Source organism: Leptinotarsa decemlineata, unplaced genomic scaffold, assembly GCF_025532065.1.
Source record: "Leptinotarsa decemlineata unplaced genomic scaffold, Ldec_3_MD MMD2_P_RNA_scaffold_8, whole genome shotgun sequence".
Lineage (NCBI taxonomy): Eukaryota > Metazoa > Arthropoda > Insecta > Coleoptera > Chrysomelidae > Leptinotarsa > Leptinotarsa decemlineata.
Window position 1 is genome coordinate 601746 of NW_027412535.1, and position 26593 is coordinate 628338.

At 35.1% G+C, this 26593-nt stretch overlaps 2 protein-coding genes across 2 annotated transcripts in view; one reads left to right on the top strand and one right to left on the bottom strand.

Moving 5' to 3' along the window:
- Positions 1-26593, bottom strand: part of LOC141480414 (uncharacterized) — a 388666-nt gene that overhangs the window by 112568 nt on the left and 249505 nt on the right. The window lies entirely within an intron of this gene.
- Positions 1-26593, top strand: part of LOC111511015 (intermembrane lipid transfer protein Vps13) — a 1108316-nt gene that overhangs the window by 14064 nt on the left and 1067659 nt on the right. Inside the window, 2 exon segments of the mRNA XM_074170346.1 lie at positions 7035-7232; positions 8004-8236. Of these exon segments, the coding sequence (XP_074026447.1) occupies positions 7035-7232; positions 8004-8236 (431 nt within the window).

Sequence of the window (26593 nt, forward strand, 5' to 3'; positions counted from 1 at the left end):
ATGCTGGAGTATGGGCATCAGCGGCGGATGTACATCTTCACCGGCAGCAGGAGGTTGCATATCTTAATGAGGATATAGAAGTAATTTCAAATTGGGGTGTAAGTAACCACGTTCAATTCAATGCCACAAAAACCCTAACCGGATATAATAATGTCAGGTCAGACTATTCCACTTTCTGCTTTGATAAGTTTGTTGGAGGTTAAAATGGACCCCAATATGTCTCGGTACAATCATATCGCTGGAATTGCAAAAGCGGCTTCTTAAAAGCTTAGAACACTGTTTTGAACCAGAAAACTGTACACATCTCAGCAACATTTGATGCTTTATAAAGCTCACATCAGACCTTCTTTGGAGTATTGTTCTCATGTATGGAGCTCCGCACCTAAGCATACCCTGAAGCTGCTGGATTCCATTCAGAGAAGAGCCAGAGAAGAGCCATCTAATTGGAGACGCGAACATCACTTGCAACCTTGATAGTATGGAACATCGAAGAAAGGTTGGAGATTTGTCTCTCTTCTATAGATACTTTCAAGGGAAGTGTTCAAGTGACTTGGCACATTTGACCCCACCAAGAGCGGTATATATCAGAAATACGCGACGGACTGTGGCTGATCATCGTTTTGAGGTTCAACTCAGTACACCTAGAACTTCACTGTTCAAGAACTCTTTGGAGAACTGCGTTTATAAGGAATAAACTTCTTGAAAATGTTTTTCCAAATGGATATAATCTCCAGCGATTCAAATCCAATGTGAATCACTACTTTCTCACAGGCACCGCTCTAAGAGAGGATTTTCCTGTAGTGATTGTATGCTTGTCAATCATTCTAGGTTCCTTGTTGCTTAGAGAATATTCCTATTGGCTTCCGAATATTTGGAATATACACGAGATACCAATAGACAGATGGGGCTAGTCTAGTTGAAAGTGTGGTACGAAGTGAGCTGATAAGGCGTATTAGTCTGAAGTTCAGTTAAAGTTTTTGTGTTGTATTGGCAGTGTAGTAGTGAAACAAAGTTGAGTTTAACTGTACAATTATTGTCGATTCCACGGGTGAAATGTAACATTTGGTATCGGAAGTGGAATAATTGACTGAAAATTTTCTATTTTATGATGAAAACAAGGAGTGTCGACCAAGCGGACCTGGCGGATAATGAAAAATGCAGGAAAGAAGACAATGAATGCAGGAGAGAGGAAGAACGACTACGCCGAAACGAAGATCATGAATTACTTCTAAATATTCAGGAGAAACAGGAAAAGACAAAGACTTGCTGATGTTTATCCAGGAGAAACAAGATAGACAGAGAGAAAGATCGTAATTATTGGCAAATATTCAGGAGAAATAAAAAAGAGACTGAGGAAAATTGTAAAACATTGGTGAATTTTCAGGATAAACAAAAAAGAGGACATCAGATGTAGTACATTCATTTATTTGAAGAATGGAAATCTTTCCGGGTGATTACGGGGGAGGTACAGAAATGTATTCAGGAAGAATTTGTTTGTTGGGCATATTTACATTATTTAAATAATCCATAGGATTTGAAGTAGGAACAAGGGATGAAGTTAGTTTTTGAGCAATTGTGCAGTAAAAATTATGTAGTGTTTCCGGATCTATATTGACGTGTTCTGGAATTGAATTTGATTTATTTCTTAGACTATTCACTTATGACCCAGTTTCCTTTGATTTTATTATCAGCTTTGTTTATTGTACTCTTGTAATGAATTTATTTTGCATGTTTAATTACCCGTCTGTAAATTTGACGATATTTGTTGAAAAATGTTATAAACAATTTATCGGAAAAATATTTTCATTTTGAGTGTAGCGATCTCAAGTTGGTCGCAGAAATTTTGATGACCTGTATAATCCACGATTATTTATCTTTTTAATATTTATTTCCCGTTTAGGAAAACATTCTTCAAAAAGTCTGGTTAATAATCCTTGAAAGGCGCCTATAGAATCGCTTGAAGACAAAACCTCTTCCCATGCAGTTTGCTCGCAATTGTGTTTAAATTTTTTAAAATTTTTGGAGCTGTATATTCTACCAAACTTGAATGATTTCTTTGAGTTATCACTTTTAATACCTTCATGGTCTGATAGACCAGCTGGGATCACACTGCACGTCAATTTTTCTTCATCCAGGTTTATGCAAATATAGTCTATAGTAGAAGATGAATGTTGTGAGATTCGTGTTGTTTCTTGAACTGATATTTTCAAGTTATATGATAAGAGCAATGTGTCGAGTGCCTGAGTAGATGCAGAATTTTTGTCATCATAATTTATGTTGAGATCTCCAGCTACAATACGCTGAGAATTGACTGGAAGGTTTGACAATAGAATCTCCAATCTATATAAAAAATCTGTGACATTACACATTGGCGGTCTATAAATACAAATAAAAAAGATATGTTTCTTAGTATCATGTATTAACGAGAATTCAAATTCCTTTTCAACTATGAGATGATCAAAATTATCAATATTGTTTAGCGTCAGATCTTTGAGAGCATTTTTATCGACTAGAATCATTGTTCCCCCATGCAGAGATTATGTCCTACAATACTTTGAAGCTGTTACGTAATTCGGGCATTCAAAGGGTTCTTAGCCAATGCTCTGTTAGGAAAACAAAATTTGGAAAAGTATGTTCTTCAAGAAAAATATAAAGTTCATTAACCTTATTGCGTACAGATTGGATGTTCAACAGCAACAATGATACTCTTTTGTCACCATTACAGTTTTTTGTTATTCCAGGCTTTTTTGATTTGTCAAGTCCTCTGGTGGTATTTGGTGTCTCCGTCCCTAAAAAGAACGTCGCTCCTTGAGTTCCTAAAAGTATTTTGGAACTATCCTGGTTGTCCTGAAGCATGTCTATTTTTTCAGGTTTTCTCGGTTATTTCTTCTATACCGTAATTCATTGATTATCTTCATTATATCTCTACCCAGATTTAAACAGATTTTAAATAGCGAGCTACCACTGCCTTCAGCCCGAATCCATCTCTTGTGTAGTTTGAACGCCTTATAAAGTTATTTCATTCCAAAAAATGGATATTATCCAACTTCAAGATGCGTAATTTTTTGTTGACATTCAAATTATTTTCGTGTCAGCTTGTAAGGATACTTCAAGATATATGTTTCTTTTATTTTCTAATTTTTCCTTTTCCACTAAGTTGAGTTGTTTCGTGGTGCTGTACCTTTTCTCTGATAGTTTCGTATTATTGTGGTCTTGCTTCAAACTGGCATAATCACATTTTAATTTCTCTAGTTCTTCTAAATAGACTTCTTTCTCCTGTGCCATTGTTTCAAATGTCATCATGTTTTTATTGATAGCGCTGTGGTATGGTGAATCATTTTGATATCTGTTCGAGTCAACTTTTATTGTTCTAATTCTTCCTGTAAGACAGCCTTTTTTTGAATGACATTAGTAATTTAATTTTTTTGTTCTGAGATGATTATTTTTTGTTCGTTAAGTTTGCTAATGTAATTTTGTTCAGCGCCAGCAACTTCATCTTCAAGGACCATTGATGTTCTCCTTAGTTTCTGAATAAATACATCTCTTTCTCTATTGCCCTCCTTTAGTTCCGCTAAAACGTAACACTATAATCAAATGTGTCAAGTCACATTGCTTTTGACAAAATTCTATCAAGCATTAGTATTTGAGAATTTCATTTGAACCATGTCCAATTTCAATACGAGAAACAAAAACGATTTATTCAAATAACACTTTATCGTGAGATTTTAACAAACCGCAACACACGTTTCGATATACAATAGTTTTCTGATTACTTTCGAAACACAAGTATAAACACGCTGGAGAAAGCTATTATATAGCAAAACACGTGATGCGTTTCCAGTGTTCCAGTGTTTCTCAAAGTGTGCGCCACGGCGCCCTGGGGCGCCATGGAACCTTTACTGGGGCGCCGTGGGCCACGGGTGAGTCTCAAGGTACAACGTTTTACAACATAGATAACTGAGAGTAAAGGTAATACGTCGGTACCTATTAATAAAAATCCTCTGATAATATGATAATATCGGTAATTGCAAAATGCAATCCGTTCAGACAGCCACCTACCTACTTTTATTAATTAAATATCTAGTGCAGTCTTTACGTTCGGGGCGCCGCGATAACCTTCAAAAAACATAAGGGAGCCGTGAATTCGAAAAGTTTGAGAAAGCTATTTGTATAGCGAAACACGAGTTGCGGTAGTCCAACACGAGTATGAAAACGCTTTAAGAACCTTTTCTGTAGCGAAACATGTGTTGTGGTTGTTTGCGGTTTTGTAAACTGTCGGTTAAAATCTCACAATAAAGTGTTACTTGAATACATTATGGATTTTCATCAAATATCGGCCAATTCCATCATATTTAATTTTTTCGAAAACATGTTTAAAATGAGAAATTCCTATGAATCTGTGGGAAATGACGATGATCAATGCGGCGTAATTTTCTTCCATTCTGATACTTTGTTAGAAGGTTGCATTTCAATAATGTTAATGACGGGCCATTTCGGAATAAAATCAGATAGTTGAGCTTTTTAATATTGCTCAACTCAGTATTAAACCGGAATAACATTATTATGTTGTGGTGTGTTGTGATGCTCTCTGACGAGACGGCAAGTGTGCAGACTATTCTGTCGTGTCGGGGCGCGCTCTAACGTTATTTCTAGTCAATACAGTGGTGGCCTTTGGAGTAAACGCATGCGAGCATCTTCAATGTTTTCTTCCGATTCGGATAGTGATATCGATAAAAACCTTGCGTGTCTGCTAATGTAAAGTTTACTTAAAAAGAAAAGAAAGAAGAGAAAATATTGGGTTCATCCAGTAAATGATCTGAGAGGTAGTCGAAGCGAATATCATTCACTAGTGATGAAGAAAGATTTCATCAATATTTCAGGATGTCAAAAAATCAATTTGAGATATTACATTCTATGTTAGAAAATGATATTAAAAAATGCAAACCCGTATTTTTTAACAAGTTCAATAAGTTCGTCCAACATCTTGTGCACAAATAAATGCAAACGACTATTCTCTAGCTAGTCAACGCGTCAGATTAGAAACATACTAGTGTGAAGTGTTTTGACGCGTCATAACCCCACCATCGCTCTGACGCCGATCGGGAATCGACCGATCGCCGTCACGACAGATAGCGTCCCGACACACTGCATTTCAGTAATATAATTCTAAACATACTAAATGTATGGATACGATATACTTGTGGCGCGTCACGACACACCACGACACAATAATATTTCTAAACATACTGAATGTATGAATACGATATACTTGTGGCGCGTCACAACACACCACGACACAATAATATAATTCCGGCTTTACATTATTATGTTGTTTTGTGTTGTGATGCTCTCTGACGTGACGGCGAGTGTACAGACTATTCTGTCGTGTCGGGGCGCGCTCTGATGTTATTTCGAGCCAATAAATTGGTGGCCTTTGGAGTAAATGCATGCGAGCATCTACAATACTTTCCTCCGATTCGGATAGTGATATTCAGGAAAACCTTACGTGCCTGCTAATGTGAAGATTACTTGAAAAGAAAAAAGAGAAAATATTTGGTCCATTCAGTAAATGATCTGAGAGGTAGTCAAAGCGAAATCATTTACTAGTGATGAAGAAAGATTTCATCAATATTTCAGGATGTCAAAAAATCAATTTGAGTAGAGTATGATAGAAAATTATATTTAAAAAAATGCAAACCCGTATTTTCTAACAAGTTCAATAAGCTCGTCCGACGTCTTGTGCACAAATAAATGCAAACGACCATTCTCTAGCTAGTTAATGTGTCATATTAGAAACATACTAGTGTGGAGTGTTCTGACGCGTCAGAACCCCACCATCGTGCTGACGCCGATCGGGAATCGACCGACCACCGTCACGACAGATCGCGTCCCGGCACACTGCACTTTAGTAATATAATTCTGAACATACTAAATGTATGGATACGATATACTTGTGGCGCGTCACGACACACTACGACACAATAATATAATTCCAGGTTAATTCCGGCTTCATTGTGATTTAGGGGCTGAAATGTGTCAACAAACGTATTCCAAGTGGAGAACGATCACATTTGAACAAATCTATTTTTGGAAGTTTCACATGACTTTGCGTAACATGTGAATTTCCACTCACACAAACTGAGTTTTCATTGAAACGTTCTAAATATGTAGCTTTTATATCAAAATACGAAAGTCCGAAAGTATTTTTCGTTGAGCGTCAATATCAGTGTCATCAACTGTAGTCGTTGCTAGAAGGGGCAAAAGAGCACTAGAGAGCAAATTCACTAGAAATAGAATCTTATCGTGAGTAGCAATTGTTGTTTCTTTAATTGATGACGGACTGGTAATCGTTTATACTTAACAAGTATAAACTTCCTATTTATTAATTAATAGTCAGCGTGCAGCTGGAACCACCAACTCACACATCGGTCGATTGAGAGAGTGAACAAAGCACAAAGGAGATTGTCGTTCGTAAAGGAGTTTATCGGAAAACATATTTTAACAGATAGAATACTTCCTTCAGTTCTGTCAACTCTCTGGTCTTGATTCAGTTTTTGGTTTTCATAAGAAAACATTTATTCCAAATAAAATTAGAAATGATTATTTCTATAAATTTTACGCTATAAGAACTACATATAAAGTCTCTACTTATTTCATTTCCGAAGTAAGTAATAATTGTAAATAATTTAACTTGAGTGGACAATCTTTTATAGACTGGTTTTGAGTTTAAATTAGTATAGGGCAGATCAGATCATTTGAATGTTATAATAGTCTTATGATACCAGTCTGCCTTTTAATCATTTATCTATAGGTTTTGGATAGGGTTTGCTTCATAGTGTGGGCTTTTAAAAATATTACAAGTAGTAATTTAGAGTCAGCGAGTGGCCATATAAGATTTTTTTAGAATAATTTATGGATACTTATGATATTCATAATTATTAAATTTCTCTCCCGGGAAAATTCTACTATATTTCCTGATGAAAAAAATCGATTTATTGCATATCAATGTATTAACTTAGTTTTTTTTCCCTTAGAGAAACTTGTATTGAAAATACCATGGAAAACTGTTTATACGTCGCCTTCAGTAGTATGCTTGGAAGGAATATATTTATTGCTGCAACCAAACCAACAAGTACAATATGATGAAGTAAAAGAGGAGAAAAGGAAATTGGAGTTTAAAATGAAAGAGATACAGCGAATTGAGGAAGCAAAAAAAACGGAAGCTGATAAAGGTATGTACTTACTTGTTTGGAGAGTCAATTAAATAGTATTGAATGCTTAAAAATCAGAATACAATTCAGAATGAATGAATACCAAGTCGGCAACAGATGTCCATTAAGATTCATAGCCTTGTTTATTTGCTAATTTTCTGAAAATTGTGTTCATATGCCACTCACTTGTGACATTTGTTCAATGAGAAATAACGTCATCCAGATTATTATATTTAGGTCGGATCACAAACAATAAACAATTCAGTGTCAAAATTCAGTATTGATTATTCAGTGAAGAGTTGGATTTAGTTCTAACAGTCTTAAACACAGTCGGACAAACTATGTAATGAGAGGCCCAATAGCGCGAAACCGGTCTGCAAGTATGCCCTTTCCTTTAATTGAAAATCGATTCCAACGGTTGTATCGCCAACAGCATATGAAGGAAACACTTCTGTAAAGATACCTCTGCACTGACATCTGTTGGATGTAATCCAACGCCCTTTGTGGTATTAGCCAGGGGAAAATTTGTTTTCTGATAAGTGCCAGTCTATTAACCTATAGTGTAGGTAAGTCGAGACTGGCCTGACGAATTGTTCTTTTAGTTCATTTAAAATATATATGATTTGAAGGTTTTTAACCAATCCTTGTTGGGTACTTGTGAATATAATGCGAGAGAACTGCTCCCTCTTTGACTAAAAATTTCAAAAAATATTCAATCAAATGATTATTTCAAATATTGATTTTCAATGAAATACATTGTATTATTGATCAAATAACATTTTGCTTTTTTAGGGAAACCCTCAAGTAAATTGGGATGGACTCAAGAGTTTACTCAAAAATTAGTAGCTACGATAATAAAAAACATACAATTGAACATAAAAAATATTCATGTGAGATATGAGGATAGAGTTACCAACCAGAAGAATCCGTTTTCCTTGGGGACCACTTTGAGTGAGTTGATTGTAGAGAGTACAGATTCCAACTGGACAAGAACAATAGCAGAAGATATTACAAAGATATATAAGGTAAAAAGTTGTTAAATATTGAAATATTACATTAATAATGTATCATACTCATTAGATGAGGACATAAGATTTTAATTGATTAACTGTTTTTCATTCATCTTAACACAAATACATTGATCTATTAAATCTGACATATCTGTTTTTGACATCTCTGTGGTTTTACAGAGGTTTAAAAACCATTCATATGATACCTTCCTCTTCGAAATAATTGTTAGGGATAATTGAATTACCAGTATTATAACCTAAAAATTTAAATCATAGGTGTGACCTTAGGGACACACCTATAATCTGTTGGAAGATCAAAATCTGTACTTATATCATGATGACCAGAAAATGTTCTATATGGCTGTTATTTCTTAAGAGCCCTATGGAGTGGCAGCTTCATATTGAAAATCGCGAAAAATCTTTGTGAAGAAATGAGATGTTACATAAAAAATATGTATAGGGGAAACTTATCGATAGTGTAACGAAGAATGTTGCTAACTCATTGTTTTCCATTTATTTTTCCAAACATGTTTTCAACTTTTTATTACTTTGACGAATTTCAAAGTTTTTAAGATAGCGACATTGTACGATTAAATATAGTCAACTTCTTCATAAAATAAAATATGAAATAATGTTTGACTAATCTATAAAACGTGTTTTCCTTATTCAATGAATTTTCACCCGTCAAGTGCTGCCATCTAATAAAAAATGAACCCATATTAGAGCAGAGAAGGGTTTGGCAACATCGCTGTTAGCGAAACGCCCATCGAGTACAAATAATAATTGGTCTCTTCAAGTTTCAACTTTTACACCATCCAATCTCGTTTAATCAATTCGGTCATTTCTATATCTTCACAAATATATGTTATTATAATTTATTCTTCGTATAAGTTGAACTCCACTCTTTTGTTCAGAAAGTTAGTACCACATTTTTATTTTCCATTCGTCAACTTCACATGAATAAAGTCGATCATCATCACTTTTTCCATCTGCTATTTTATTTCTATTGAAATTGATAATGAATAAGTTTTCCAAAATAATAGTGTTCCATCTTTAAAGATTCTCTCAGTTTCATTTCATTTTTTTAGTGTTATAGTCTATTGTATTTTTTAAAAATAAAATATATGTTTGTTTGAAGGTGATTGACAATGTTTCATGATGAATTTCATTAGTTCGGACTTCCATTGTCTTATATTATGTAACATGATTTGAAGTCCCTGAAAGAACTAAAAAAGAAGAATTAAAAAATTGAAGAACAAGAATAAAAATGAATAGCTGAAAAAACAATCGTATTAAGCAAAAAAAAAACAAATGAAATAATAGTGAAATAAAATGCAAGTGAAAAAGAAACAAATTGAACAAAAATATAAAAATAAAATTGAAAAGCTTAGAGATTCCAAACCAAGTTACTTCACGAGGTTTCGATTGTTAGTATCCACAATCGTCTTCGGGTGACGACTGGACTGATTCCTCCTTGATCTGACTATTTATTATTTGAGTACTTTCACTTATCTCTGCTTTCCTTTTTCGGCTTCACTGGTTTAGTGGGAGATGACCGTTTGGCGGGAGTTGGCCATTTTTTGCTTGATTATGGGTTTCCATATGTTGTGTATCTCTACACTAGCTTGACTGAATACATTGTTGAATAACATGTATGCAGCTTCTTTGAATTTTATCATAAACCAATGTTCCTCTTTGTGTATGATCTCAGCTTGGGACCATTCGATGTTATGTTGATGGGTCCAAACATGCTCTGCCATTCCTGATTTGCTGGTTTCCCCTCACTGTGCTGAAGCAGGTTCTGATGTTGTATTTGGATCCAATTCTTCGTATCTTTTTCGATAATCCTCTGATGTAGGGAAGTGCAAGCACTACTTGTGGCGGCTTCTCTTCCTTTCGGGGCTCCTGCTGTCTTTTAGCCAAAGTCAGTTCCACCATCGCTTTTGAGTAGCCATTTTGTTGAAGATCATTTTTGATCATGTCTAGTTCCTTCTCGAGACATTCATTCGTATTACAAAGTCAGAAAGCACGATCTAATAGAGTTTTGATGACTCCTCTTTTAAGTCAATTGATGGTGGTTGGATTCGTGGTTCAGATACTGTCCCGTGTGAGTGAGTTTTCAGTATACAGATGTTTCCCACTTAGTGTCGGTCCTCTTCACCAATACGTCTAAGAATGGCAATTCGTTGTGGGCGTCCTTATCCATTGTGAAAGTGATGGAATAAGGTCTTACACTGTTGTTGTGTTTCAGGAACGCGTCTAGTTCAGTATTCCCATGGTTCCATATTATGAAGGTGTCATCAACGTATCTCAACCAGACACAAGGTTTCTTGTGGGCTTCTTCAATGGCCAGAGTTTCAAACCACTCCATATATATGTTGGCTATGACTGATGAAAGTGGCGATCCCATTGGCAGTCCCTCATCTTGTGTAAAGAATTCGTCCTTAAGTTGGAAATAACAGTTTCGTATACAGCATCCTAGCAATTCCATAATTACTTCTATAGGTAAATTCGTTCTGTCTTTCAGGTCCCCGTCTTCAGATAGCTTCCTCTGTATGATTTGGAGTGCTTCTTCTACCAGAACGTTGCCATAAAGGCTTTCCACGCCGAAACTGATCAGTTGATCTTCATGTGTGACATCAATTGCCCGTAGTAGTACGACAAAATGCCTTGAATTCTTCACAAAAGACGATGTTTTTCCTTGTAATGGTTGTATTATGGGGAGTAAAAATTCAAACAAGTTTTGTGTAGCCGAGTCTCTGGAGCTGATGATCGGTCTGAGCGGAACGTCCTTTGTTACGATACAATTTTGCTTTGTTATAAATTAAACAATTTATTTATACTTTTAATAATCGTTTAGTTTATTCATTTCCACATGCGAATTTATGTATATTTAAAACCTTTCTAACCCGCCTATGACACCGACTAGGTCGGTAAATAGGTTGTGTTCCTTTTTTTCTCACACCCAAGGACATAAGGATAAGGACGGAAATTTTGGCGAAAAGATATTTTTCGATCGTGAATTGCTGAATGAACTGATTGCCTGGTTGAATTCAATCAATCAATCAATCAATCAATTTATTCATTGTAAATGAAACATTACATTATAAAATCTTCTATTGAATAGAAACATTTTTCTATTAGGACATTTTTCAGCCAGATGGAGAATTCATTCGAGTGTTTCTTTTTTGCAAAGTCTGGAATTTTATTATATAATTTTGCGCCCCAATAATCGCATCCTTGCTGTGTTTTCTTCAATCGATGAAGAGGAACTTGCAGTAAATCTTTATTTCTGGTATCATAAGATTATTTCGCTCGTTAACTACCTAGAAGGGATTTTCGAATTTTCAGCCAACTGTGGTTCCTTTTTGATATTGTGAAGTTTGGAGTATTTTGGGACAGTATTGGAAACCACCGCTGCAAAAGCAGGATTTTTATAAAAAGGGCAAATAGTCAGTATTTTCTCTCAATTCTCAGAGGACGATCTTTGTCTGTTTTGTGTTGGAAACACCCTCGATTATTAGGAGGGTGTTAGAATATTCCTAAGAAAGGCGTATTTGCATCAGCTTGAATTTGGGAAATTGAAATCGATTGCCAGATCAGTCTCTTGAAGAAGTTTCCTGATCGTTACCTTTACTAATAATTACCACTGGGAATATTAACAGATTCCTACTACATCCGTATCCACCGATACTGCCGGATCAGTATTCATTCCCTGGCAGCTTACGAAAAAGGAGCACCCGAAAAGCAGCTAAGTTTAGACTAAGTTATTTGAATAAAGAACCCGGTGTTTATTTATTTCCTATAGTAAAATGTACAAGTTACCTCATTGAGAGGAGTGGTGTAAGCTTTTACGTGACGTCACATATTAGCACATATTAGCGAATGTATTATGATAGTGGTAATCTAGCAATTGAAGTGAGGAATCGGCAAACAGAGGGGTCACTGTATTTCTTTTTTTTATTATTGTAATAAACTTCCTTAGTCATTGCAAATAGAATTATTACTTTTATGAGAAGTTAAATATTTCAATAGTGGGCTTCCCCAATAACTGGGCAGTTTTCCGGTTTTTAACTGGCCAACAAAAATTGGTGGCGCTTCCCCATATAGTTAAAAATCATTGTTTTTCTTTTAATTAGTTGCACCCACGACTTTGTGCAAACTACTGACCTAGTCGGGCATGTTAGTGGTGTTTTTGATTTTCGGCAACCCTATTGTAAATTTAAGTATCTTGTTCAAAAACATCTCGTAGCACCTTCTTATGGACCGATCAGTCCTCACGATTGTTGATACTAACAATCGAAACGTCTTGAAGTAACTTGGCTTGGAATCTCTCAACTTTTTAATTTTATTTTTATATTTTTGTTTAATTTGTTCCCTTTTTACTTGTATTTTATTTCACTATTATTTCATTTCAGGTTTTTTGCTTAATATAATTGTTTTTTCAGTTATTCATTTTTATTATTGTTCTTTAATTTTTTAAGTCCTCTTTTTTAGTTCTTTCAGGGATTTCAAATCATTTTATATAATATCAGACAATGGAAATCCGAACTATTAAAATTCAATAAAATATATGTTTCATAGAAATGTGATTTATTTTACTTCTCGCTCATTCTACGTTATTTTCAATTGTTTTCAATGAAACTCTCTTTGAGTATTAATCACAGTTCATTTTCACTATAAATATATTTTTATATCATTCGTTAATTCTTGTCTCGGTTTAGTGATTTTATCATATTTTTCAACTCGGAAATCACACAACACAAGAACAAATTTCCATTCAGAACTCTGATCAGTCATTACTCTATCTCTTCTGCCTCTATGAAATCACTCAAAGTAAATGGAGCAAAATGAATGTATAGAAGACGCCAAAGTGACAAGCTATGTGATGAATAGCATCATTGATTAGTGAAAATATTTGTAGATTCGATACTTTATCATTGAAAATGAAAACAATGTTTTAATGAAATTAGAAAAAATATTGTATGTAACACGATAGGATTTCATTTTTTGTAATTAGCGCTCGTTACACAAAATTAAACTTTTCGTAATTCTTTACTTAAATAGCTATTCTTGAAGTATGGCCAAGCATAAAATGCATCAAATATACTAATTTCACAAACCTATTCTGATAAAAAATAGAAATTTTACCTAAACCTAAAATAAGATTGAAAATTTGCACATCATTTTCGTATTTTTAATTTTTAATGCACACTGTCATTGCGATCTTTGGCCCCGCCACTGAAAAACGAATGTGGGCATTCAGTAAGAAATGATGTACTTAATTTCGTCGCACTTATTTCGAGTGCTTACTTCCGCTACCCGACAGCAGAGACATACGTCTTTGAATAATTTGGCTAGAGAGAGTAAAGCAAGAAAAGAGATGAAAATATCGTTGACAGATAATAATTTAGTCACGTGCTTCCACGGCCTCTTGAGCATCCGCCATTTTCTTTCTGTACTATAGCGGGTGTCAACGAATCTAGGTGTACCAAAATGAGAATTGGTATAGGTGAATGGAATGTGAAGAGGAGAGTTTTCACATATTTTTCACTTTCCGGTCACTTCCCGTTTCACCGGAAATGGCTCCAGTTCTAAATTTTTAAATGGAATACCCCTATATTGTAACATTTTTGGATTTCTGAGACAATTCTGAATGTGAACATTTGTGACATTTTCGAAAGTTTTTACGCATGTTTAATTTTTTCAGGGTCACTTTTGAAATTGCATCTAGGTGGCTATGATCATAAGTAAACTAATCTAAGGACAAAGAAAAGAGAAATGAAACTTTCTATGTTCTTTACCACATAAAAGTGGTAAAAAAAACATAGAAAGCTTAATTTATCTTTTCTTCATTATGATTTCCTATCACGTAGTAACGGATACATCCATCAATTTATTAATCTATGGACCTCAGGTGATATCAGAAAATTACGTTCATGGAGTTTTAGTGACTAGTTTGTTAGATATGAATACGACAAGTTGGCAAAATTACATTTTCGTGTCTATTATTTTTAAATGGCGACCATTTTTTAACAAGGTCTTTCCGAAAAAAGGATTTTTGACGAATCTAATAATACCAATTTATTTGCGATTGGGTTACAAATAAGAACATAAATTAAATATTTCTGAGGAAAATACTCGATGATAATTTATTTACTTTTGTCAGTTGTGCCATCGATAATATATTTATTTATTTTTATAAGCCCTTTCCGAAAAAAGAACTATTTGACTAATCTAACGTTACTAATTTATGTATCAACAAATTTAACAAAATTAACTGATAAGTTCAGCGATGCACTTACATTTTTTGCAATATCCTAATTTCTCAAAAATTTCACTATAATGATATATCAAAGTGCATTACTCCTTGTTCAAGACTCATTTCAGCTCGTTCAATTGTTCATCTCAACATGTTTCGTTACATTTGAGGCGTTATACTTCTTAATGCCAGTAGAATCCTTCTAAGATTTCGAGAGTGGCTGGGACTGTTGCATAGTTGACCCTTTTTTTAACATATCCCCAAATGAAGATATCTAGCACAGTGAGATCCCGTGAGCGGGCAGGCCACCGTACTGTACTATTGGTTGCAATAACTTGATTATTCAAATGCTTTATCGAGTAATCAAGAACATCACTGGTATTGTTGGATATAAATTTGCCGTAAAACTGCTAAAGGTAGATTATTAAGATGATCCTCGATTTAATTTTGGAGAAAACCTAATCCCTGTTAACTGACATTGACACAATATTGGTCCAATTATTTTGTTTTCAACGATACCAGCCCAGACATTGACGCCAAACCATTGCATGTTGTTGTTGGGCCCAATACCAAACAGTGATTTGTCGGAAATTATGATTAAGTTGATAAATATAGGAATGTAAACTTTCACTGCTGGCGTCAATGTTTTGGTTTGTTTTCGGGTTTTGCCGTGGTCTTCTTTGGTTACAGTCTCCAGACGTTTCAACTGCGATTGTGGCAGTCATCTTCAGTGGTGTGGCCGAAGTACCCTTCTTGATGTATCAACTGAAAATGAAGCTCTCATTTCTGCCATGTAATTTGTAGTGTTGATTTTTCGTGCACTTTCTTTAATGGCGGGTTCGCGCGTACTTCCCACGCGATTATCGGTCTCAGTGGATTTCCGGTGAATTTCCGGTAATCCATAGAACCTCGGTGATAATACGTCTGATCTGCAAAGTTTCTTCTTTGTCACAGGTGGGAAATCGTCAAAATGTACTAGACAACTTTGTATATTTCCAAAATTCTCATTATTGGATTTTTGGAAAAATTCTGTTCATAGTTAAGACCAAAAGAAAGAAGAATGTTAGATTTATAAAGTCAAAATAGTGAACCAAGCACCCAATGCACACGACTTGCTAGACCATTCACCCAATTCAACTTGGTAAACCCTCTTTAAAATCTAAAATAGTAAAACATGTTTATCCTTGAAGCTTAGAACGAATTTAATCTACTGTTGGAATTATATAAAAGTTACGCTTCAGAGCTTCATTTATTTCCTTTGGATCTAAACATAGCTTTGAACTTTTTTCATTTTTTCTATGATTACCAAGTTACTCAGCCACTCAGTAGGATCATCATATTTAGAAATTATTCCTCTTTTTTCTGAGCTATTTACCTGAGCTTTCATTGATAAAGGAATTCTATGGGGTGGCCCTGCAACAGGTTGTGCATTACTTTTCAACTTTAGAGCATTTTTTTTACTGAATTTGCTCAATCCTGTAAACATCCTGGTTCACTTTAATGAAGTTTTCCTTGTTTAAGCTTAAATACCAAATGTAAACCTAGGAATCATGTAAGGCCCAGAATTGGTGTTGAATTTCACTGAACTACAACAAAATCTGTATTGAATTTATTGTTTTTAAAAGGAGGAATCTATTTTACACACCCTAAGGGTACAATTTTAAAACCTCTATAAGCTTCAAGGGTTATATTACTTTTTTGCAGTTTAATATTTTTATTTACAGATTTTACTACACTGAATACAACCTTAGGTAAAATATTTACCTGTGAATCCCTATCAATTTTGAATTTTATTAGTTTTTTCCAAATTTGAATGATAATGTCCATTCCTTGCAGTTTTTTATTTCAATTTGACAGTAACAGCTCATAATCTGATTGGTCACCGCCTTGATCACAATCATCTGTTCTTTCTTGGATTTTTGTATGCTTATATTGATGTTCTGCACATTTTACTAAAATGTCAAAATTTGAAACATCTTGCACATTTTTTACCTTAAGCAGCTCATTGGCGTGAACCATGAATGAAACCACAACTATGAGAAAATTTTCTGTTTTTGGACTATTTAATTGTGTATATGATCATTGCTGCTTTGTGATCCTAGATTCTTCCTAGTTACAGCATTTTACTTTCGCCGCATAAATCTTCAATATCTTTTACGTGGGCACTGGCAATTACATTGGCACAACACACTTCTGTTGCTTTCTTCTGATCCAAATTATCCATATTTAGGTTAGGTTAGGTCAAAAGTGAGTGGGTCTATTTATCTCCACCACAACTCGCAACGGTTTATTGTGGCTCACACCTATTTACACTCGACCAAATAAACCCAGTTTCCTAACGAAATCGATTGGTTTATATGATGAGTGATCTTTCAGATCAGGCGGTAAGAATGCGGCTCTGCCAAACTATGAAAATCTGATTCGGTCCGCAGCGGGGCAGGCATTGTCTTCCGACAGTCGGAATCTCTGCACATGATGATTCAGACGACAGTGTTCAGTGTTTGTTTGGCAAAGCCTAAAGGGATGCCAATGACGGGTTCTGGTCCGATGAAGCTGCTTGCTGCACCCTCATTGCCTTCTAGGCCAGTACGGCCAGGAATAATTTGTTGAATATTCCTATTGGGGAGAGTCGTGTTTGTCAATTTGCTACCAATTTAAGGTCGATTCAAACACATCAGTTCTGTCACAGTTCTGGCACCGAACGGGTAACGTCCTGTCATAGAACTATTCGTTTCGTCTGTTCGTACACACCCGAAATGCATCATTCTTCAGCGACCAATCTGTTGAAAAGATGGCAAGTTTCTCGGATGAAGAATTAGCAATTGCTATATATTTGGACGAAGAAGAAGAAGCGTAAGCAAATCAAGTAAAAAGACGGAAATGGATTCATGACGCATGGAAAAAAATAGGTATCGAAGGAGAATACGCGACACTGTATAAAGAACTGCTTCATGATGATGTAAAATTTCATCAATATTTTAGGATGTCGAAAAATTGCTTTAACGTATTGTTTTCATAAATTTCAAAAAAATTAAAAAATAAGACACACACTGGAGAAGAGCTATTTCACCGAGGCAGCGTATTGCAGTTTGTTTAAGGTTTCCTTCCAAATATCATTTTTGACATTAATGTCCATATATTTTGCATGCGACAAATCATATAAAACATTATATTTTCTCACACTCACTTGTACCGCCCAACATGTTTCCGGCAAAACCAAAAAATAACGTTGCGGAGATTATAAAATCGGTCGGACGGTAGACGGGTCGAAACCTGTCTGCTTGGAAACTGTTGGGCAATGGATGAATGTGAACGCCGGTGGCATATTTCTATTAAAGAATATTTTTTATGACGGATTGTTCCGTTCGGCGCCGAAACTGTGACATGACGGAACTGATGTGTTTGAATCGACCTTTAGACGTTGCTAGGTAGGAGCCAAGAGCTTTCAACGCCGCTTGACTGTCCGAGAAAATTTTTATTGACTTGAGTATGAGGTTGGATTCTACCAATCTCCCCGCACACAATTCAATAGCATAGATTTCCGCTTGAAATACAGTCACATAGGTCCTTAGGCAAGTTGATATCTCTGCCCTGGTCTGCGATTGAAAACACCTGCGCCAGTGCCTGAAGATATTTTCGATCCTTCTGTGGACCAACAACTATCTGCTCTTAATATTTCCTTCTCCCGGAGAAACCAGTCCTCTCTACTCGGGAACAGTAGTTGACAGTTGGAGGTATAATGTCGGAGGTCATTCCTAAAATGCTGTGACTTCCAATGTCAACCAGCAGTTTATTGTGCTCTGCATTAGATCGATTTGTGCAATTGGCCATGTTCAGAAGTCCATATACAGTTCATCTAGCCTCTGCCTCCAGAAAAATGTGAAGAGGAGGTAGATCTAGAAGGATCTCCATGACCGCTGACGGTGTGGTACTGATGGCACCACAGATGGCCAGATAAACTTTTTCTAAGTGAGCGTTCTCGGTGAGTTTTTTATCAAGGGCAATGTCAAGATTTTTCACCTCCATTCCAAATCGAATGATCATGGGGAAAAGTGGCGTTCAATCGTCCAATTTTCTCTCCCTGGTGAAGGGGATTATCAGTTTGCTGGGGTTGTCAGACATCTGCTCCCTCTGGCATCAAATGTGAACAACGTCCATCGTACTTTGGAGGATATAACAAGCTACCCTTTCCGGCGTGGACCTTGCCAAGATGACAAGGTCATCTCCATACACTTACAGATCTTCTTCTCTTCTGTCGAGGACATCAAGCAGACTAGCCACCAGGAACGACCACAGAAGGAGAGAAAGTACCCCACATTGAGGATAGCCCCTGATGACGCTGAACCTAAGGGCATCGTCTTGAAGAGTCATAATTGTAGTTGTGTTTAACAACATGGTATATATCCAACCAGTTATGGTCGATTCTATGCCTTTTCCAGCCAGGGATGATCCTATAGATTCAGGTTGTGCATTGTCAAATGCTCCTTCGGTATTGAGAAATACAGCAACCACAATCTCCTTGTTAAGGGATTGGAAAATTTTCTTTACGAGGTTGTTTAATGCTAAATCTGTCGATTTGCCGGTTTGATATGCATACTGGTGGTTACTCAAGGGGGCTGCATATAAATCCACCTTCCTAATGTGTACGTCCTTTCAGGAAAGATGTAAGGCTGATTAGTCGTACCGATTGACGGAGTGGATCTTTCCGACCCACTTTAGGTATACATACCACTTTTGCTGACAACTAACTGGGTGGTATATAGTTCCACGCCAAACTAGCTCTATACAATTTTATGAGAATGGGCAAAATTATTTCCAGTCCGTTTTGAAGAAGAGCTGAAATATACCATCCTCTCCAGGAGATTTGAAGGGCTGAAACGACTTGATAGCCCATTCAACTGCTGGTGCTGTGAATAACCTTTTTGACGACCTCCCAATCGTTCATTTTTGGGCGTTGAGCGCCTTGAAAGAGGGTAGGTTTGTTGTTATCAAGAGTTAAACTTCCAGGAAAGTGTTTTTCTCTCAAAAGTCGTAAATATTCCATCGCGTCAATTCAGTGACCCAATTTCAGCAGTCACCTCTCTAAAGAGAGACTTGTGAATTCTTGTGCTTCGAGGTGAATCACAGAACTTCCCCCAACATTTCCCATTTCCCCCATTTCCTTGTTGAATGTTAGAATACTTTTATAAAGGTTTCAGTTACCTAACTGTTTATCTCGATTGAATAATCGTCGAATTTCTTTTCTTTGTCTTTCAAGGCTTTTTTGTCACCAATGAGTTATGGTTATCTCTTTTGATTTTGAGTGGACAGTTCTCGTGGTAGGATGAAATCACTGCTTCGCAAAATTACTCCGCTACTGTAACCGTACCATCACAACTGTGAATAGTAATGGATCCGTCCTCAGAGTGCAACAACAAAAGTTGTTTCCCCTAGTATACATATACTAGGGGAAACAACTTTTGTAACTAGTAATGGGGAAGAGGTATTGACTTGACTATCAGCTCATATTCTCTGAGCAACAAGATACACCATTGGACTGTATCTACTGGAACTTCTTGTTCAAACCCTAGATATATTATTTGAAAACAGGTCTAAGAACAGTAGTGAAATATCGTGATATCCAATCTACTGATTGGAGTGGTTGTAAAAACTTCCTCCAATCGCACTCTGAGGACGGATCCATTACTATTCACAGTTGTGATGGTACGGTTATAGTAGCGGAGTAATTTTGCGAAGCAGTGATTTCATCCTACCACGAGAACTGTCCACTCAAAATCAAAAGAGATAACCATAACTCATTGGTGACAAAAAAGCCCTGAAAGACAAAGAAAAGAAATTCGACGATTATTCAATCGAGATAAACAGTTAGGTAACTGAAACCTTTATAAAAGTATTCTAACATTCAACAAGGAAATGGGGGAAATGGGAAATGTTGGGGGAAGTTCTGTGATTCACCTCGAAGCACAAGAATTCACAAGTTTCTCTTTAGAGAGGTGACTGCTGAAATTGGGTCACTGAATTGACGCGATGGAATATTTACGACTTTTGAGAGAAAAACACTTTCCTGGAAGTTTAACTCTTGATAACAACAAACCTACCCTCTTTCAAGGCGCTCAACGCCCAAAAATGAACGATTGGGAGGTCGTCAAAAAGGTTATTCACAGCACCAGCAGTTGAATGGGCTATCAAGTCGTTTCAGCCCTTCAAATCTCCTGGAGAGGATGGTATATTTCAGCTCTTCTTCAAAACGGACTGGAAATAATTTTGCCCATTCTCATAAAATTGTATAGAGCTAGTTTGGCGTGGAACTATATACCACCCAGTTAGTTGTCAGCAAAAGTGGTATGTATACCTAAAGTGGGTCGGAAAGATCCACTCCGTCAATCGGTACGACTAATCAGCCTTACATCTTTCCTGAAAGGACGTACACATTAGGAAGGTGGATTTATATGCAGCCCCCTTGAGTAACCACCAGTATGCATATCAAACCGGCAAATCGACAGATTTAGCATTAAACAACCTCGTAAAGAAAATTTTCCAATCCCTTAACAAGGAGATTGTGGTTGCTGTATTTCTCAATACCGAAGGAGCATTTGACAATGCACAACCTGAATCTATAGGATCATCCCTGGCTGGAAAAGGCATAGAATCGACCATAACTGGTTGGATATATACCATGTTGTTGAACACAACTACAATTATGACTCTTCAAGACGATGCCCTTAGGTTCAGCGTCATCAGGGGCTATCCTCAATGTGGGGTACTTTCTCTCCTTCTGTGGTCGTTCCTGGTGGCTAGTCTGCTTGATGTCCTCGACAGAAGAGAAGAACTCAACTCAAGTTATGTTTCATAATTGACATGTCAACTTCAGCCTTCGATATGGTCTCATCCCAGTTATCTCCATCCACTACATAAACAGTGTCATCTACTTATGAATATAGATCACCATCAAGATATGTATTTAGTAAATCATTAGTGTAAATCATTAGTGTAAATCAATAAAGGGCAGATCCGGGAGTTTAGAGTGAGTGAGTTTCTTCATATCTAAAAATATTCCAATCACTTTTTTCTTAATATTCAGACTATTATATATATTTTGAGTTACACTAAAATTTGCATCTTCTGTTGACATTCCTTCCTTAAAACCAAATTGTTTAGTTGACAAAATATTTCCGTTTGCAAGAAGACGATTGTAGATACCAACAATCGAAACGTCGTGAGCTAACGTGACTTGGAATCTCTACACTTTTTTATTTTTATTATTTTCTTTTTTTTGCATTCTTTCAATTTTTATTTATTCAATTATTATATTTTTACTTGTAGGTTATTTCACTATCATTTCATTTCAGGTTTATTGTTGCTTAATATAATTGTTATTTTCAACTATTCTTTTTAATTATTCTTTTTTACTTGTTTCAGGGATTTCAAATCATTTTATATAGTAGACAATGGAAGTCCGAACCAGTGAAATTCATCACGAAACATTGTCAATCACCTTCAAACAAACACTTTTTTTTATACATTTTTGTAACACTTTACTAATATTACTTGTCAATGATATTGTTCCATAATTATCAATAGATTTTTTATCTCCATTCTTGTACACTGGTATGACATTACAAATTTTGAGAATTGATGGAAAAAACCAGATGTCGAATATTGATTAAAAATATGAAATACTCAACAGATTTAAGTAAAGTGCTATTTAATTCATCAGGGCCCGGAGCAGATTCATTTTTTAAATCATTTATAATTTCAATCACTTCAGTGTCTGCGATAGTCGACCAACATAAACTTTTGTTATTTGATTTGAAATCTAAATTCAAATATCTATCAACTTTTTCAATATTATTAGATAATTCAAGTCCAATATCACAAAAATAATTAGGATCTTTTGTGAGAGTATGGCAATTATCATATATTTCAGTTGCTTCATTGACTACTCTCCATAGCTTTTTTATATCTCCCTCGATCTCTTTCAGTTCATTCTTATAATACTGTTCTTTTGCCTTTTTTATTAGTTTATTCAAGTAATTACGATAAAATCTGAAGCTATTCAACAGTTTTTCATCATTTTCATGTTTTTTAAATCTTTTTCAATGTATCTCTTTGAATAATCGAAATAATCAAACTATCAAAACAACGATAAAAATAAAAACAACAATAAAAATGAATTGGCGCTTCGGGGCGACTTCATTGATTCCAGTGGTGCATTTGCTTTTTCAACTGCAGGAAAACCCGGAAAAACCTGCAGCATCACACGACTATCGTCAAACTTAAACCAGCCCGTTTCGTCTTTGACCAAGGCGTAATAATGACCAAATTCAACGCCAGAACCACAGTGAACAATGACTGCATGAATATTATAATAGTGGTCTGCTAGATTAAAATGTTCATCTATTTCGAACCTTCCAAAGAGTTTCTTGCTTCCGTCAGAGGTTGAGTCTTGTTTGAAGATCATCAGTGTTATTATTAGATTGACTAGTGCCTCAGATATACTTGTTTCCTTAAAACAGTCAGTTAGTTTGGCGCATGTTTGGCAATACAGTCGATCATCACCTGTTGAAAATTCCATTTTCAGATGATTTAACAATAAGCTTTGCACGGACAGGTTATTAGTCATATTAGGAAAAGCTAGATGAAGTTCCAGAAATTCACATAAGTTTTCGCTACCTCTTGAACATTTACTACAAAGTAAACAATTGAGGATTTTTCCAGCAAAAGATTTACAAACACAAGACGAGATGGACTGTACGGAATCATTTAATCCAGAGTGGTCAGGAGCATTGATTTTGCTATTGTTTTGCTCAAGAAGCGTATTCAATAAGAACCCCAAGAATTCGGTACAATCCTCTTGTTGTCCTAACGAGTATCTAGTGGACTTCAAAGACTCCAGTAAATCGGTTGGAGGGAAAGATGATACATTCTTACGAAACTGCAGCTGCATGAAAAGGTGTTTGAGTTTGATGAATAAGTAGGAAACATTCCCGTTCTCGTTCACTATTAAAACCTCGTTCTTGAAATTCTTCGTCATGAACAACACTTGTAAAATGCTATTTATGTATGTAACAAGTGTTTCCTAAATTATCCAATCCAATTTTCTTCTCTAGATTTTCAGGACAACTCTCTACTGATTCAAACTATTGGTAATCCAAGGATTGATTTTCCTATTTTTTTTTATTAACAAATTTTGGCAGGACTGTTCCAAATATTCTTCAAAAATATTAGAAAAATTATTGTAAGATACTTCAGGATCATTTTCATTGACGACTTTCTCCCAGTACTTATTTTCTAACAGGCAAATCAGTTTTTCAAAATAAATTTTTTTAGTGAAATAAAGAGAATTGAAACTTTCTATGTTTTTTACCACTTTTATTTGTAAGTAACGTTATTGCAGCTATTTAAAAAATCTGTTCTGTTTAAAATCTGTTTTTTCCGTTAATCAGCTGTCGCCCCCATACGAACGACAACTCTCAGTAGTTGAGAAACTTGTGCGAGCTAAGGACTAACGAGGTCTTACCTTTTAACATGTTATTCATAACACGTTTGAAAGTCCTATAAGGACTAACAATGGTTAATTACTTTAGCCTCTATATATTACCCCTGTAGGTAATAATAGAGGTACTTGGCTTGATTGAGTACCTGAATTTACAATTTACAATGCGGATGTGCTAATTTGAAAACCGGTCAGTAAACTAAATCGATTTGATCATTTAACAGGTTGCACCCGCAATGTTCATGCTTGTGAATTTGCAAGGATGTAACCCTTCCTTGCATAGTGCAAAATTTCTGTATCGTTTAGATTCGGCAACTTGTAGCTGCATGCCAAGGAATGGTTTGAGAATGTCAAATTATTTTTTCCTAGTCTGAAGGACCTTTCATGTTCAGCATACCGTTTTTGGAAATTTCGACCACATTGCCCCACATAAACACTATTACATTCCGGACACTTAAGCTTATAATTTCTCCAACTTGTCTACCTTATCTTTGGCATTGAAAAGGAAATCAGATAGCCTGGCATGTGGCCTGAATGCCACTTCCACATTGTTTTTTCTGAAGAAAACCGCAATTATCTCTGTTCTTTTCCAAAATATGTTAGAGTTACCCATTTCTTGATTTCTGGTTGTTTGACCTGAGGGTACATTAATCTGTAAGTGAATTTCCGGCTTTGTTTTCTGATTAACTTCTGGATAGTATCTGCGTTGAAACCATTATTATGACCTATCTGTGTAATTATTATCTACAGGGGTGCTGTATAAAGGCTAATGTAATGAACCATTGTTAGTTTAATGTATAAGTTTGAAAATGTCCTTATAGGACGAAACTGTAGTAACGTTAGTTACAAATAAATGTGGTGAAAAACATAGAAAGTTTCAATTCTCTTTTTTTCATTATGATTTCCTACCACGTAGTAACGGCTAAATCATTCAATTTTTTGATCAATTTCTTTAGTTTTCATTTTATTGTCGTCCGAATTTTTAACTGTATCTAAATGTAAGCAACAAGTTACAGGAAAGTGGTCAGTGATGTAGGATTCATATACATTAAATTCCATTAACTCATCGGTATATTTTTTATTAAGTTTAATAAAAATATGATCTAAGTAACTTTCTGAATCATTACCCACTCTTGTCGATGTATCAATATACTTTGTGAAACAATAGGACTGCAAAATATCAAGATATGAAGCTGAAAATTAATCTTCAATATTCAATATATATATATATATATATATATATATATATATATATATATATATATATATATATATATTGATTTCTCCTGTAAAAAGTTCAACTGTTTGTTTTCAATTATTAAGAACATGATCAAGAGAAATCAAAAAGGACTTCAAGTCACTTGATGGTGGTCTATAAATGGCAGTTATTACAAAATCGACATCAAATTTTTCAAAAAGTATTCTAATGAATTTGAAGTTATTTATTTCAAATGACCTGATATTAGAATACAGAGTGTGTTTAGTATATACAATTACACGATGTGTCACGATGTTTTTCTAAAAATATTAAAAAATCATCAAAATTTTTGTTCATACTACCTACGAATACATAAATGCAAAATATTCAAACCATATGGACTATGAATATTTGAATCACTTTAATGAAATGAATAAAAACACTTTTGTTTAATTACCACTGGTAGATTTTATTTATACAACCGGTTTAGGTTTTGACCCCATTATCAAGTATAAAACTCTAATTAGACAAAAGTGTTTTTATTCATTTCATTAAAGTGATTATGAATTATCATAAAATAAACAGGTCATCAATCACACATAATATTTGAATCCCAGTTTCTGTGAAAAATAATTTTATTATTTAAATTTTCTTTACCTTCCATCAATCGTCTTCATAATTGGTGTTTCCTGGAGATTTCAATTTTCTTAGAATATATTGGACAAATCTTATCATCACTGGAGTGATTTTTGCAATCCTTTGTTTTGTGCCCAAAGGAACAATATATTCAAGTTTTCCACTATTTTACACTATCACCAACCAATGTTTAGATATTTTTTGGCAAATTTTTTCAATAAGTTTTTCCAGTAGTCTCAGCATATACTTTCATTTTTTCGAAAATTTTGACTGACGTGTATACTTGATACTGAGGTAATCTTTTTCATCGATATTATGGTTGAGATCTTGGAGCTCTCCAAGTAATTCTATATCACTTTCATATCTTTTTGCTAATTCTATAATAGTTACACAAGGATTTCTTTGTTTAGTCATCGTATTCATCCCCCAAACTCTTCGTGGTTTTACAGTTTTTTATAGAGGCTTTTACAGACCTTGGACTGATTTTAGATGTCATTATTATATTAGTTACCTCTGTAGTCTGATTAAATTTGGGGTTGATGGTGATGCTGGGAATATTGGTATTCATAGCACTTTTTCTGATTTTCTGATTGTTTTCTGAAGTCACTGAAGCATAAGATAATTTCTTAGGAGGCGAGAGCTCATTTCGCAAATCAACAATAGTTTTTCGTATATCACTAATGTTTCCTGTAATTAAGTTGTAACTACAGTGACAAGTGTTGAAAAGGGGTACAGTATTACTAGAAACTTCTGTAGATAACGTCCGAATGAGAGCTTTCA